Below are 17,925 nucleotides of genomic sequence, written 5' to 3' on the forward strand. Positions count from 1 at the left end.
ACACGAGTAGCTTGTCTAAGGGATAGATCCAAATATTTATGATTTAGAATATATGATGACAGATTGAGGACAGCTGACAAAAATTCCGTCCGTTCCTTTAAATTGCTCCTGCACGCTTCAGTTCATGGTGTTTAACGACGTTTTAGTTAAACAGTGTTTTGTAATAGAAAAAGATAAACTCCATTTTAGACGTAGTTATTGTTAGGTCACTGTCTAACAAACAAGTGTCTAAGCCATGTTTAAATTAAGTTTATGTAATTACACCGCACATGTCTAAACCACCTCGATATTAATGTTTCGATAATATGAATGATTTAGTATATATGGTATGTTAATAGCCAGCCACGGCTTACGGGGCTTCAATACCAGCGTGGAATGTTAAACAAGTGGTTAGTGGACGCTATGAATCATCGCAGTTCCTGTAAGCGCATCGACGATAAAAACCGACCAAACAGATAAAAACAACAGGAAATATCGTAGAGTCAACACATAGTTATTATCTGTCTACAGTTTGATGAAATTCAAACCTCGTAAATGATTTATGATTAAAACTTTTGAAGGGTTTTTTTAATGAAAATAAGGGACGAGACGAGCAGGATATTCAGCTGATGGTTATTGATACGCACTGTCCATTACAATGCAGTGCCGCTCAGGATTCTTGAAAAACCCAAAAATTCACCTTGAAACATTAGATGTTAAGTCTCATTTGCCCAGTAATTTCTCTAGTTACGGCGCCCTTCAGACCGAAACACAATAATGCTTACACATTACTGCTTCACGGTAGAAATAGGCGCCGTTGTGGTAGCAATAATCTAGCCGGCATCCTATACAAAGGAGCCTCCCACTAGTAAACTAACTGGTAAGTAATTTACATAAAGCTCTTTGTATTATATACAATAAATTAATTTGTATCTTATTATTAATGTGATTTTAAAAAGGAAAACAGTTGTTGAGTTTTCTTGGCGATTCTTCTCAAAATAAGCAACTTAACGAATCGGTGGTAGAGGATAAAATTTAACAGACGATAACTGTTTATCAAAACCGCATGAACAAAAAATATTGAGTTTTACAAAATTTAAAGATTCCTTTCGCCGAGCGTCTATTCTTGCTTTGTCTGCTGAGAACATATGCGCCAAAATATGATTTATATTCTTCTTCTTCTTTTTTTTCTTCTTTTCAAATTCGTATCTTGATTTTATAATTTTTGCTTTATTTTATATAATTGTTTTTGTGGTGCCACGGAAGCAGAGACTGTGCATGTTGTGACACCTTAATTTGTTGTACATTCAACTCATTATTTGTTAATATTTGATATATTTTAAGCGTATTAGAATGTAACAACTACTGGTTGTCCTATAAATAAATAAATAAACATGGAATCTTTTCGACATCACCACAAGAGTTAATAAAATGGTACAGAGATAAAGCTCCTTACAACCACGCGAAATGGTTGCGCTACTACAACAATGATCCAGGGCATGCGTGAGTGTCCACTGCCGCTTGTTGCGTACGCGGCGAAATCCTTATCATATTATTAATAAGGTTGTTACTATACTGAATGCATGTATAATGTATGTACGAGAAAACATAAATATTTTAATATCAAAAATTTAAATAAATATAATATTATTAGTTAGCTTTGTCAATTGAACCTTACGTTAAGACGGTAAGATATTATTTATATAAATGTTTATAATGTTAATGTGGAGATTTTAAATTAGTGAAAATTTTTGTATTAAATATTGTAACTATTTTAAAGCTTGGTTTATTTAATAGCGATCATCAAACCCAATAAAAAGTTAATAAAAAATGTTTTGTTTAATTTATCTTAACTTTTTGTGACAACCCTACCAAAATGACACACACACACACATACAAAGTGCACTTTTTGAACTTTCGGTTCATATTGTTAACCATAGAATGTAAATTGGTTACCTACAGGACAGGCTACGCCTAGTGTAGAGACCAAAATATGATGTAATATTATGTGATAAAGTGTCTGCATATAATAAATAAAATTACCTAAAATAGGTAACAACGTAATTTGTCTGCTCTTAAGAAGCTTAGTCTCTGTACTGTTTATATACTCATGTGACATCACGGCGTAATGTTTTAATAAATTCCGACGATGAAACGAGCCAGCGTTCTCTAGAATGTAGCCGTAGTGCCGCGCAGTCTGTATTACAGTAAGTTGTAGTAAAACACGATCTGCGATCAACTATGATGAAGTAGGGGTAATATAAACCACTGACAAACTTTAACTTTCGACACAATGAATTTTATTCTTGATCAAGTCCTTTTCAGATGTTACTTTAGACTTTAGTTTAATATACACTTGACCACTCATGTGTTATATATGCAACGTACAAAAATGGCTAGTATTTACAACGGGACAAAGTGATCGTGCTGCTTATTCAACCTGCTTTTGTGACACGGCACGTATCTTGGGTGCCCCATTGCAATATGGGATCAAGAGTAATACCAAGAAATATAGCAGATTCCTCCGGTTTTACCACCTCTCCATTTAACAAAACATTCGCATCTACATTTGACATTTGGCGCGGTTAACTAATTAGCCATCGCGTCACCAGTCAACTTAACCCAGCAAGAAAATGGTCATTTCTATTCAAAGAAGCAATTTCGACAACCCAGCAATTTTGATTTCATAATATACGCTATTGAATTTCATAAGTTTTCACTTTTTTTTTATGGTAAAGAAGGACATACGAGCGGACAGTGTTAAGTGATCGCCGCCCACATTCTCTTGCAACACCAGAGGAATCACAAGAAAGTTGCCAGTCTTTAAGGTGTGCGCGCTTTTTTGAAGGGACCCATGTCGCATCGTCCCGGGAACACCGCACAAGGAAGCTCATCCAACAGCTTTGTAGTACGTGAAAGAAAGCTCCTTGAAAACCCACTGTGGAAAACCGCCACACATCCAGATGGTGGAGATGATATCCTAATGTGTTGCGTGTCGTGCGAAGGTGGAATTCGGCTGCAGGAATCAGGTAAAACAGCTTTTCGAAACACTCCCCGTGATAGATGCGGTAAAAGACACCTTCACTTATACTTGTACAATTGCAAGGTCTAATGGCAATAGCATGAACTAAATTAAGAACAATTAGCAATAAAAAACATACATATTTATAAGCTGTAAGAATACCAGTTAAGACATCACAGACGTTTTCAGGTTTCCCTTATCAATTTGACGCCCTATATTCTTATCGTGAATACAATAGCAGCTTATGGCTTGCGTAAGGTTTACAATTTTATCTTAGGCATGGGCCGGGACCTTACAGTGTCTGTCATGTTTGGGGGCTTTCCATAATCGGCAGGCTAATTGGCGATTGCAGTAGATAGTGGTGCTCTTTTTGAAAGACGCTGCTGCCCATCCTCCGTTCCTTGTATCCTTTAGTCGCCACTTACGACACTCACGGGAGGAGATTCAGTGGTGCTATTCTGGTGCGACACCACACGCACTTGGCTTGTGGAAAATAGCTTTTCGTACCTCGTACTTATCGAAGACATTCGATCAAATTTCGGGTTTATAGCAGCAGCCTAATTCCACCGAAAATATTACGGCAAAAATTCCAAAAAATGCGATGCGGTGCGAAATTCCACTAGCATCATGTTGATGTCTGACATTTTACAACCGCGCGTTTTGTGAAATATTTCTTGACTCGCACAGCTACTCTGTGGAGTTAATAACCGGCTGCAGTTTCCCTGAGCCGATACGACTAATGGACTATCAAAATTAGAGCATACTGCAACTTAACGGCTGGCAACGCATCTCTAGACCCCTGCAGATTTCCAAGGGCGGTTCCCTCACCACTTTTCATCACGTGAGCTTTTTGCCCATTTCCCTCTCTCTCTCTCTCGCCACAAGCTGGAAACAGCTCAAGACCGGAAAAGATGGCATAAGATGAAGTAGGCCTACATCTTAGAGGTTGAGAACGGCTAAAGAAGAAGAAGAAGCCCCCTCTATTTAAAAAGGTATCGGCATTAATTTTAAATACGGCAAGAGAAATAGAGTGACAGACAAACGTGTGGCACAGATATTAATGTTTAATATGGTTGAACCACAGTCAACGTGCGGACGCGCCAGCGCTCTTATAAAATGGTGAAAACCACACTAGTGTCCTAGAAAGTGTGACTTTCTTATTGTTCGTAAATTAATAACATAAAACGTCTTATTTTTAGGTAGTAGTTAGATTTACCAGTGGGAGGCTCCTTTGCACAGGAAGCCGGCTAGATTATGGGTACCACAACGGCGCCTATTTCTGCCGTGAAGCAGTAATGTGTAAACATTACTGTGTTTTGGTCCGAAGGGCGCCGTAGCTAGTGAAATTACTGGGCAAATGAGACTTAACTTGTCTCAAGGTGACGAGCGCAATAAATTTTATAGCCGCTCAGAGCGGCACTGCATTGTAAAGGGTAAGGCGTATCAATTACAATCAGCTGAACGTCCTACTCGTCTCGTCCCTTATCTTCATAAAAAAAAGATAGCTTTATCAACTGGACATTAAGGTAATAAGGTTTAATTTGCATTAATAAATGTTTCATATATTTAGTACTTATAACTAGATAAAATAATTAGAAAAAATTGAGGACAATCTGAAGCGTACTATATTAAGCTTCTAAGCACTATTTTAATCACAATATGATATTATGAAGGAAGGACCGTCCCCTACGGACATCGCGATACTCCTCGGACTTATTGTATCCGAGCTACAAGATAATTCCTATAAATTTAATTAAATTTATCGTATTCTCGGAGGATTAAGTATATTTCAAAGGGAAGTGTGCACTTCATTCACTCGGGAAGGTAATTTTTCGTATGAAACGTAAATTATCTCACTGGACTCATTGGTCTTGGTATTGCATTGGTGGCGACGACCCGGTGATTCGATTTACGATTTAAGAACTTTATTTCTCAGAACAATATTCACTTATAGAGAAAATATATTCTAATTACTATAAATGTGAGCCGCGAGAATATAGAACAATATCTATATATCGATTATTTTTCTTGTCTATATATAAATATGGACAAAGTAAGTTAAGTGGAAAAAAAAAACAGTAAACACACACTAGATGAAACCCTTAAAAAGAAATAACTATACAAATTATAATCTAAAGATCATTCACAAATAAGTTACACTAAAGAATATCAACCAAAGGCAATACAATAATACAAAAACTTTAGTGAATTACGCGACCGAGCGGCGCATGCGCAGACCGTCACTAGAGATTCGAAAGCTTTTTTACCTTCTTATTTGATGAAATAAAAGAAGTATTATACTTATATCTAACATTTGCTGCCCACAGTGCAATTGTTTATACATCGGTTATCTACGAGTGACACACGAATCGCGTTTGTCTCTAAATTTACGGCATAGGGAGGGAGTGTTGATATTAGCACAGTATTTAATATGACAATACAATACATACCTGTCCGTATATCGTGTATCCAGTTCAACCTCTCGGAGTGCTCTCGTGCTGCCAAGTACAAAGTGTAGTCGGAGCTCTGCTCTGTGTAGCCAACCTGCGCACGATCTGCTTATCTTATATGCTATCATCAATAAACCTAAGTTACCCCACAGCACATCAAAATTTTGCACCACGTAAACCAGAGATATAGAAAAGAATGGAATGGGCTGAGTAATATTGGCAGAGAAGTTAAATTAAATAAAAAAATAAACAAAAGGAATAATTCAATTTACCGAAAAATTTAAATAAGTTAGTTAATTAACCTATATATTTAACTCTATACCTTAACTAATTTACATGAATAAAAATTGAAAACAAAATTTTATGAACGAAAGGGACTCGAACCCACGACTTCTCGCTTTCCGTGCGAGTGCTCTGCCAACTGAGCTAACCGTCCGACGACGACGTATTGTATGACGTATCGTCACAAAATCTTGTATGCTTTGTTTATTTACATGACATCTCATGTCAATTTCCTAATATGCAAATATTGGGGTTGAGCAGTTTATCAACTGTAAAGTAAAAAGATCCTGTGGATGAAGCCACAACCTGAGAGTTGAACAAAGCATACAAGATTTTATGACGATACGTCACTCCAACGGTTAGCTCAGTTGGCAGAGCACTCGCCCGGAACGCGAGAGGTCGTGGCTTCGAGTCCCGCATCATTCATAAAATTTTATTTGTATATTAATCCTAGAAGTGAGAGTTACATAACAAATTGTTTAATTCAGATGAAATTTTAGCTCGGTAAAACTTTAACATATCCCTTAAAACTACTACTAAACCTTCTCGCTGAAAAATTTATTTTTCCACTTCCGTGCAAAGTTGTTTTGAATTTAAATTTCTACTCAATACGTTATTAATTTACCCAAAAGATCACCTCAGTGCAGCGTTAATTTACCTGGAAGGGATACTTGTATGTGGGAGTTTTTTCGTTATCGGCGTCGGGTATCTGCTTGCTCAGCTCCCCCAGCTGTGCCTGCTCCACCGTATGTATTGTGTCCGTGAAAATGCGCCCGCGCTCCTTACGTTTCTAGACATTCAAAACATTCATTAAAGAGTATTTTTATATAAGAGGGGGCAAACGGGATAGAGGCTCACGGGATGGGGAGAGATAAGGCAACCGCCCATGGACATCCGCAACAACAGGTGTGTCAAGAGATGCGTTGCCGGCCTTTAAGGTGGGAGTATGCTCTTTTCTTGAAGGTCCCTAAGTCGTATCGGTTCAGGAAAACCGCAGCTGGTGCGAGACAAGAAATTTCTTGCAAAACGCGCGGTTGTGGAATGCCAGACGTCAACGTGATGCTGGTGGTAGGTACTTTGCACGTTTTTTGCAGTATTCTTTACACTACACACACCCTTCCATACACGCACACACACAACTTATTTTGTTAAGTTTATATTCTAAGTAGCTTAGTACAGTAATTCTAAACTTGTTACCTTGTTCTGGCTTGTTAAATCATAAAATGTTACTTCTTTTGTTTAATACCTATATGTATACAGTAATGTTCGTTATTCTTCTACTTTATATTATAATTATACAATTCTTCTGTACGTGTGTTGACAGTGAACTCACCCTAAACGGCAGGACCGATTTGAATTATTTTTTTTGTGTGTTCCAGTGAATTTGAGGATGGTTTAGATTTTCAATTCAGTCCATATATAATACTTCTGCCCATGTCAGTGAACTCCTCCTAACGATTGGACTGATTATTCAAACTTACGACGTGTGGACAACGTCTATCTGGCCAGCTAGTTGTATATAAATTATGACGTTGTAGATACATGAAAATACATGTACATGAAAATAAATAAATAAATATTTAGATTTAAATTATTAAGCCAACGCACGATTTTGGCACGCATTACCAATAACGTTCCCTATAATCTAAAAAATATAAAAAATTATGATTAGAATTAGATCGAGAGGCAACAATATATAATTTTTGATCATCTGTAAAAAGAGAATATTTTGAATTGTGAATGTTATTTCAACTATAATAATTAAATAGCAAAAATAATATCGGGGCTAGATAGGAGCCCTGTGGAACCCCAGATTTCGCATAATATCTGTGCTACGATTCTGAACTGTAACTATCCTTCATATCCCCACTTTTTCTGGTAATTAATAACTAGTGGTCCCAACTAGATTTCCAGCTTATTCGTAACAAAGAGTACACAGCTTGCTCATACAAAAAAATTACAATGTAACTTATTTGTCGGGACAGACCAACCGAAGAAATAAGATAAAAGGGAATAAATTTGATATATCACGGAAACTGAATACTTTATATTGCTTGAAATACTAATGATTCAACTATATATAATATATTTAATACAATATACTCAATAAAACATACATAAATATCTATCATAATATATATTTATACATCGCTTTGGCTCAATCAGTGATCACCTACTGCATCCCGGTATGGGGCGGTGCAACTAAGATAAGCCTCTTAGAATTGGAAAGAGCTCAAAGATCACTTCTCAAGGTTATGTACTTCAAACCTTTAAGATTTCCAACCAATTCACTCTATTTGACTTGAATCTTTTGACAATTAGGAAACTTTATGTTCTTAACATCATTTCAGCCGTCCACAGGTCACTTCCGCTAGATCACGCCAAATTGATCAGTAGAAGAAATAAAGTAGCAGATACCATTACTGTTGGCACTACTTTTGCTGAACGACAGTTTAGCTGTCAATCAGTGTTCTTATATAATAAAATAAATCGTGTCCTAAATATATATCCTATGACATTACATCTATGCAGAAAAGCTTTAAATAATTGGCTAACTTGTCTTGCTTATGATGACGTGGAAAATCTTCTGATAAAACTGACATGATAAACACACGCATTGTATAGATGGACCCAATCAAAGGACCAATTCAAACCCACATCCACACACTCACTCACTCACACACACACACACACACACAATTAATTGTAAATTGTAAAATTTGGTTTTCAATCATTTCTGTTTATTTCTATATAGTTTACTAAATAAAATGTATCTGCTAAGGAAGTTGCGAGATATTCCCAATACAAGTGTCCTAAGACAACTTACTGGGAAGTCTCAACCACTAAAAAATGTATATGTAATCTTTGAAATAAACTAAATTTATTTAAATTTATTATTATTTATAAATATATCTAAACATCCAAATTCATCATAATATAAATGTTTGCACCTAAGGGATTCGAACCCGGGCACCCGCTAGTGCAGTAGGCAGGGCCACTGACCACTGCGCTAATAATACGGGTCGTCAAATTAGTACATTATAACGGTGTGCAGAGCGGCCAATGTTCCCTCCCCATTTGATTTCCTGGAGTGTGGATCAAGCCTGAGCCACGTAACAAGCATAAAGCATTTAGGAAATACGGCAACGGATTATGGCACGGAATATCGAGTTCATTTTACTGTATCTATCAATGACGTTCTATATACGTTTAATACATAAATTGTCATTCACAGTTTAATAGCGGAACCGCAAAAGTGTGCTTAAAGACATGTGTGTGGGTTAACTGTCACTGTCCGAATCAAATCTGAATTGAATAAATGTTTTTCATTTCTCATACTCGGAAAGCAATTTTGTTTTGATCTGATTATTGGGTGGAAAATGCTGCTCCATAGAGAGGGAAAAACTCATAAAATTACTTCCCACCTAAGGGCCGGAATGAACTTTAAAAATAGAACTGCTGTCAGCTGTGAAGAGTTTTATGTAAAAAAACTAATTAAAAAAAAGCTGCGGCCATGTGACTTTCTAAACAGCCAGTGTGAACTTAGCGCAAACTTCTTTGAGTGGAATAAGCCGCAAAGATTACGCGGCGAGTTCCATATTTAAAATTTAAAAGTCAACAATAATTGTCCTAATTTGACAATTAATTTTAAATAGGTACTGCTTATATTATTATATATTATCAATAAATAGTTTAGATAAACAACTACTTTTATTTTCCTCATATTTGAAATGAAAAGTAGAGTATTTAACGAGGGTAAAGGAATCAATTCCTACTCGGACTATAGCCGTCTAAATACCTCGGGGATTGATTATTTCGACCCTCGGTTAACAATCTACTATTACATTGCTGCTTAGTGATCAAGAATATTTTAAACAACTGGAGCATGTGGCATGTTCCATTTTTTGGATTTGTTTTTATACGACGTGATTTGTCTATTTGTATGGAACGTCATTGGTGCCTACAATCAATACGCTCCTAAACTATCAACGCGTTTGGTGAAGGGACAAGAAAAACATTGACTTCAAAATATTGACAATTTTTATTTTACTCCTCTACTTTTATTTGGCATACTTTATTGAGACTTTGAAAAAATGCAACGTGGTACCGTGTAATGGAGACGGCTTCAACTTATTGCTATTCGAAAATCAATTATAGTTATAAAAGGTACTACAAAATTTTTAAATGGTGTGATTATTCAATAGTGATATAAAGTCCATTGAAAATTTCTTTTTACAATATTTTATTTTTTTAAGTTTTAAAAATAGCTTCAAAAGTATCTATAATAAGGCTCGATTTCTTCAAATTGTATGTGTATTCGATGAAAATATTGTCAAACGTGTGATAATTTCAATTTTCAAACAAAAAAAATATACATTTATTATTCTGGTTGGTATTCCTAGTGATGTACAAGGCCAAAGTTATGAAAATAATGTGTTGTCATCGGTCCCTGCACATGTATGTTTTTTTTTTATATAAGAGGAGGCGAACGGGCATGAGGCTCTAGTAATGGGAAGTGGTAACCGCCTTCCGCAACACCAAGGTCAAGAGATGCAGCCCTTAAGTTGGGAGTATGCTCTAAGCTTAAAGATCTCTAATTCGTGTTGGTTCGGGAAAACTGCAGACGGTAATTGATGCCACAAGGTGACTGTGGGAGGCAAAAAGTTTCTCGCAAAGCGCGCGATTAAAGCAATCTAAACGACAACATTATGCGGGTGAAATTTCGCATTTTTGACTAATTTATGTAGTCCGGAAAGTATATTGAACGTCTTTAAGTAGGTGAAAATCACCGTCAGTGACTCTATATATATAAGAGATTTCAACCTATGTATTGACTCATCTCGATATCTCTGGAACCATAAGGCATAGAGACTTGATATTTGGTAGAAATATTCCTTTCGCGGAGTAGAGGTTAGCTGAGAACGGATTTTATGAAATTCCAACCCCAAGAGATTTTTTTATTATGAATAGAACGTCCGTCGGTTCAGCTAGTGTATCTTTATAGTACCAGGCGAAGCAATGTCAAGAGTATAAAAATCAACCAACGCTTTCTAACATACGTCATCTCAGTCTTAGTTATGGTGTCAGGTAATATAAATAAGTAACGCCATAGGTGCAGGGCCCCCGATACGTGACACTAACAAAATATGATGAAATATAACAAAATAGGGGACGTTTTATGCAATTAATATGCGAGAGAGGGTGCTCTACGATAAGTATAGCACAGGAACCGCATAAGGAGTGACTGTGCATACATTTAGTAGAGGGGTCTCTCTAACACCATTACGCAGAGTTCATGTGGAGTGCTCTACAATGAACGATGCTCAGATAACGCGACAAGAGGCCAAGTGCATAACATTATGATTGTTCACCTGATACTGAAACTGATTTTACTAAATAAAACACGAAACGAATTTAAAAATAGAACTCATTTTGTCCTCTTATAAAACAAACGATTATTATGAAATAGAGTTAATCTAGAATTACCATAAAATAAAACTGGTTCATCAGTTACAATTGTTGACAAAATCGTTCAACTCACAATTTTATTCATAAATTGCCAGTTACCCGTCCCGCCATCGGTATGATTCTATATTTCCATTAAAACCTTTAATAATTAAAAGCTTTAATTCCGTTATTTTCCAGTACAAATCGTACCTTTCAACTTTCTAAAACTTTGATGAAATTTATGACACGGGTATTTTTGAGGACTTAAAATCGATATGGATCTTATCTCTGGGAAAACGCTTTGTACCCAGTAAAAATGCCCGTTATCCTCCACGCATCTATCTTTCTACGCATGAGGCTTCATGTCTTTCACTGTTTTGCATCAACATTTTTAAGGTTCAGTACCTGAAGACTCACCAATGGGAACCCTACCATTATCTATTCCTATATTATAGCGATGGTATGGAACCAACCCTACGTGTGCGAGTCCTACTAATAAGTCTAGCACCTGAGCGTTTTTTTATGTAGCAGTAAAACTATTGACCTTTTAAATACTTACAAAGAGAGCTGACCCACCATAGACTTGCTAACGAAATAAATTGTTACAGGTACAACTGTTTTGGTCTTAGATAATTTCTAGAAGTCTAAGTAAGAAAGTCTAGATAGACATAATAACTTTAAAGGTAAATGTATACACTTTTATAATAAAGTCCCAGCCCCTGTTCAGGCATTATCTATAAATAAATTTAAATGTTTTATCAAAAAATGGCTCTGTCGGAAATCCTACTACTCCACAGCTGAATATCTAAGTGATCGGTCAGCCTGTGACTAGATTATGATTGTTTCATAGCAATAGAAATGACTATACAATATTGTATATTTTTATTGAAAAGAGCGCAAAAAAAGAATGATGGAAGAGTTTCTTGCGCCGCTTCTTTTCAATCAGAGCGCCATTTGTTTCCAAAGCGGTAGTAGTATCTAGTATATAAGAAATGACATTAAAATAAATTCTAAAGGAATCAATTTTGAGAAAATAAATGCCCTTTATGCCTTTTAGACTATGACAGCTGTGAAATTTACTATTTTCGCTGATGATAACTCTTGCAACAACGTCGTTATACAGGAGAGCTAAAACTCTTTGTGGGTAACACTCCGGTTATTAGTGACAGTCCAAGCACATACAATATACTCGTATGACTGAAACCAATCCTGATTCAGAATCATAACATAATATAAAAATAACGACTTTTATTTGCGTTTAATCTTAAAGATGTTTGCATGGATAGAATAATGATAAATTAGATTTTTAGCTATACCAAAATTATCACATTTGTAAAAAGCCAATCAAATAGAATATATAAATTGAAAGATTACCTTAATCTGCGATGTCTGACAACAATAGCCAGCTAAACGTTTCGGAATCGTCACAATTCAGAGTTCAATATCCACGTAGCATTGAAAACGTAGATACAAAAATTATGACAATAATTATCTCCAACTATAGTAGTTATACACTTCGCAGTAACTATGACCGACCTATTAAAAATACGTGTAGGCGACACGACCGTGGCATCGAAATAAATAAGATATTGACGCAACGCCGCGTGGTACAGTAAGGTTTACTGTGCAGTCTTTTAAGATTAAATACACAATTAAATGAAAATAATAGGGTTACCGGTTAGTGCAACGTAGAGCAGAAAGTGCAGCGTAGCTAGCTACCGAGAACTGCCGGAAAACGTTTCATAGCAGACACACCCAAATCACGCATGCGTCTATCAGACCGGTCGACCCTCTTCCTTTCATTACTCCCTACCAAATATGTGGTGCGGGGTTGCGAATAATTTCGCTTAACTGCACAATTTTTGCTTTTATTTTATTACGATTTTACAACAGCTTTTAAAATGCTGAATACAAAAAATACCGACTATTTATTTGTCAAAGAATTAGTATAAACTTGTAATTTAGGTTTTGATGTCATTAAAATGCTCTTTTTAGCTTTACTTTTAATTTGTTTTTATTTCAGTCAAAATGATATCTACCGAAAAAATAAAGTGGATTTGTATAAGAGAAAAACTATACTTACAAATGCTTATCAAATATATTGGATACTTCTTAAATAGGCCAAATATAATAAGACTTATCTCTACATGGTATTGATAGACCTTAAAAAGGCATTTGACCATAATATGCTACGAGACCTCATCTCATACAGAACAGCCCAGAAGGAAATATGAAGCATTTTAAATTGAACACGAGGTGCATCAGGGCTGTTCAAATGAGTAGATACATCAGAGGATTTTGAAGGAAGTGGTGAAAGTTGCCCCGCGATCGAAAAGGTCGAAGAGAATCGCTTAAGGTGTTCCAGTCGCATTGAAAGGGGCCCAGAGGACTGGAAGCTTGCCCTAGACTTGCCAAGACCAACCGTGATCTAATTGACAACAGATCAAAAAGACTTAAAAGGAGCCCATATAACAACTCACATAGCACAAACCGTGCTAGTTGGAAAGGTCTAGTGGAAGATCAAAATTATCATCACTTTCAATGTCTGAAGTCCTCTAGACAAGTGCTTTCAGGAACAATGTTCATTTAATCCCATTTCACGACCTTTTCAAGGCTGTTCCCGATTGATCATTGAAGATACAAGTTTCCAGGATTACACTGCGTAGTACACTGCGCAAAGAGTCTCATTTTATAGTTTAGTTGTTCGTGGAAGAAAGTTCCTTGAAAATCACTCTGTAGAGGAACGCCAGAGATCCAGAATCCAAACCAGAGATGACAGCAATACGCCATATGTGGCCGTACCTACGCTCTATTTATGACACCCAGCTTCTTCGAAGCCAATTTGGCGTTAACAACCAGATTTCCGAGGAATTGTCAATCGCTCGAGAAAATTTATTGAAGTAGGCGTTATTTTGCGGAAATCCATAACCATCCAAATATTTTCTCGAGTGTTAATTCCGCCAATATAGACGTGTGTTGTCGCGGAAATTGAAACATATAGATCGTTAATTGGCTTAGATATACAGGCATATTTTTATTATTTGGACCTACGTATCATAATCGTTTCAAAATCAAATCGAAGTCCGTGTTTGGAGAATATCTAAAAAAACACATTTTTTCGATACGGGTCATTCCCGTATCCATACTAGCCAACAACGAATAAAACAACTTGTGACGTCATTATGTACTGTGTCGCCGACAGGCACACTGTCTGTTAACATACATGGTTTGTTTCTGGGTCGAAATATGGAAACCGTAGTAAATTTACACTTTTAGGATTAGGGCAATTTTATGGTATAAACATTATTTATTATTTTCTATACAATCTAAAAAGTATCGGCCAATAACTACAACAATGCGACGGCGACGTCGTAGGTGGACATGTTTAAACGTGTTTTATATTGCCATCACTTGTGCCTGTCACAATGTCGGGCCGAGTTCTAGTGGTAGCGCCGAACTAAGCGATATATCGGTGGACGGGATGACAGCGCTCGATTGATAGACGTACGGTGGGCACACGTCGAATAGTAAATGTATTTATCGCTAAATCGGCAGCAATATCTCGTTCTCGGTGACGGTGGACAAACAGCCTTGGTGTGCATATTTTCAATGTTTAAATTGACTAAATCTAACAGACACACACAACAACACAGTCAGTGTTTTTGTTTAAAATGTGGATACCTATAAATCTTTATAGATAGAGATTGTCTGTATTGTAAGACAATAACATTTTTATGTGGGTTTTTAAAAACATCTGTAAAACAGAGGTAATGAGATAAGAAAGGATGAGAAAATGAAGGAGATCAGAAAGAGCAAAGAAGTGTGTGCCATGTGCCGGACACTTATGTGGTATTGAACCTTATTCACATTGACACTTGAAAGTATTATAAAATATACACTTATATTTGATTATAAGAATTATTTTACATTTTATTGTAGAAGTATCAAAATATAACAAGAAAATAACTGAGAACATAATTTATCTTATCACTTACCTAATTAAATTCCTAGTTTGCATGAAAAAATTAAAAGATGTTTTAAAAGAGTAAAAATCTAAACTATTAAGTATGAAAAATATTGATTTTGTTTCAAAATACATCTACTTACTACTACTACTTGCCATTCAACACAATATTTGCAAGTCAAGTTATCAAAAAAAATATAATAAATATATAAATCTAATGATATATAGATTTTCACATTAAAAATTTGATAAATATTTGTAGGTCCAGCCAGCTAATTATTAAATAATGGTAAAGATAATCTAATATATAAAATTCTTGTGTTCCTGTGTTTGTTACCAAGCTCTGCATATATGGTAGGTCTGAGAATCGGCCAACATCTATTTTTTATATATCAAAAATAAATTAATTTTATTAATTTCTATGGCAATAAGACATTATCTGGGTCAGCTAGTAGGCTATAAAATATAATGCTTTGTATAGTAATTAAGATAATATGCTGCAGATTACAACCACATATTAAAAAGTGAATATTTCAGAATTGATTCTGGTATCACTGTTGAAATAAAGCTCAATCACTTTGAAGCACTCATGATTCAGCCTTTTTCAAGGGTAAAATATAGGATTTCACAATATGTATTTTTAAAAGAATAAATTATTGTTTACATTTTCATGTACAATAATATTTTCAGTAAAAAATAACAAGGCTTACCTGTCCATCGGAGTCATAATAGATAAGTGCCTTATGTGTAAGAACAAACCAACGTTCTTTGTAGTTAACAGGTGTAAATATCTTTTTGTTTTGTGATCTTTTCACCATAAATGTCTCACGAATGACTTCATCTTCTTCAGTGCAAGCCATTGCGATTCTAAAATACAGATTCAACATTTAATACGTATATATTAAATTATGCTTAAATTGTGATAATATCATATATTATTGGCAGTACAATTAATATCAAGTAGTAGTATAATCATTTCTCAAATTCAGAGCCGGTAAAGTCATAACTAAATTTTTAGCAAACCTTTAGATCTAGAATACTTACTTGTTTGAAAGACAACAATCATATCAAAGTAAGCGGCAGCGTTACTTGTACACTTTATTTATCACTATAAATTGAAACAGCAATGCGGTTTAATATTAAATATAACAAGATTTAATGCGCCCCAATGCGGAACTCTAAATATAACATTTCAAAAAAATCACATTATTTTATCAGCAATAAAACTACAACTAGAATACGAGATAAGACTAAATATGTAAATAATAGATCAATTTGTTTAGACTTTAGATAATTTATTTGGTTTGGGCTAAAAGAAAAAGCTTTTAATCTGACACTTGCACTGTCACACTGACAGTTGACAAACAACAATTAATAGTAAAATGTAGTGATTATATTCTCATTGGTAATAGAAACATAATGGGAGTCTTACGTACATCAAAGATTTTTTTGCCCATAACGGCTTGCCCGTTAAGCACCGTTACTTACCGGCTCCACAAAAGGGTTCCTGAACCCTTTTGTGGACCCCTTCATAGGCCCTGGCCTATGAAGGGGGATGAGGCACCATCCTTAGCTAGCTGGTCAGCTTTCTCATTTCCTGCTATTCCTTTGTGCCCCGGTATCCAAGCCAGTGTAACTTTATTTCTCTTGCAGGGGATATCCAGTTTTCTTCTGCATTCTCGCACTAATCATGAAGTTATTGTGTAGGATGTCAGTGCCTTGAGAGCTGCTTGGCTATCTGACATTATGGCAATGTTCCTTGACTGGTAATTCCTGTCGAGGTTCATTTATAAGCACCTGTCTAGTGCATATACTTTCACCTGGTATATAGTTGCTGCTTTACCTATGGCTTCATGATAATTGTTTGCTGGGCCGAAAACTCCAACACCAGTACCGGTTTGAGTCCTGGAGCCATCCGTGTACCACTTTATGGTATGACTATCTAGGTTTACCGTAGTGTCACAGTAGTCTTCTTTGTTGCTGATATTAACTATGAAATTCCGCTCAAAGCAAAATATTGGGGCAATTTTGTCTTGTGGCATAAACCAGGTGTGCTAGGACTTAGCCAGTAGTTTTAGGTCATAAATGCTAGCCGCATTTATGACCGTTCTAATCCCGCTGTTTTTTATTCTGATTATAGCCATTCTGGCAGCAGTTATGACTACTATATGCAGAGGTGGAAGATCTTATATCACCTCCATGGCTGCTGTTGGGCAGGATTTCATTGCGCCTGTGATAAAGACGCATGCTAGCCTTTGCAGTTTTGTAAGGCATAGTTTCACCGCTACGTTAGATGTCTTATTTGCCTCTGCATGCTATGCCTTGTGCAGTAAGGGAATGCAGCAGCCCATCAACCACAACTGTCCAGAACAGTGGTGATGTGACTCCACCCTGAGGCGTGCCTCTGGTAGATTTCCTGGCCGGGAATCGCTGCAGGTGTAGGTCTCGATGGGCATTCTCAGCGATGAGGCTCCCTGTGTCCCCTTGGCCATTGTTTTGTACAATTTTGTGCCCCCAGGGGCCGAGTGGATTTTTTAGCAGAATTCTTTGTAATCTGTTTTCTTGGCCCGGCGGATTTATTTGTTGTTTGAGTATAAGGCCTGCTTATAGACTTCCCATTGGCCCGTACGCTTTGCTCGGTTAAATTGAGTCGTACTGCCTTTTCACACCATGGCGGGTTATACTGGGACAACTGTCTTCATAAGCCGTTATTACGGCGTGATTGAGGTTCTCCACTGCTACTTCCAGGGTTTTAGGGGTGCCTGTTGCAGTAGAGATGT

General features: G+C 36.2%; 1 protein-coding gene across 1 annotated transcript in view; it reads right to left on the bottom strand.

Annotated features, from left to right (window-relative positions):
• The window catches only part of LOC126970626 (tyrosine-protein kinase Btk29A), a 67,507-nt gene extending 51,121 nt beyond the window's left edge, over positions 1-16,386 (bottom strand). The window contains exons 1-4 of the mRNA XM_050816692.1: positions 16,190-16,386; positions 15,856-16,012; positions 6,392-6,523; positions 5,452-5,545 (exon numbers count right to left, since the gene is read on the bottom strand). Of these exons, the coding sequence (XP_050672649.1) occupies positions 5,452-5,545; positions 6,392-6,523; positions 15,856-16,005 (376 nt within the window). The 5' untranslated portion in view covers positions 16,006-16,012; positions 16,190-16,386. The remainder of the gene's footprint in view (positions 1-5,451; positions 5,546-6,391; positions 6,524-15,855; positions 16,013-16,189) is intronic.
• Between the last annotated feature and the right edge of the window lie 1,539 nt (positions 16,387-17,925).

Source organism: Leptidea sinapis, chromosome 21 (genome assembly GCF_905404315.1).
Source record: "Leptidea sinapis chromosome 21, ilLepSina1.1, whole genome shotgun sequence".
Classification (NCBI taxonomy): domain Eukaryota; kingdom Metazoa; phylum Arthropoda; class Insecta; order Lepidoptera; family Pieridae; genus Leptidea; species Leptidea sinapis.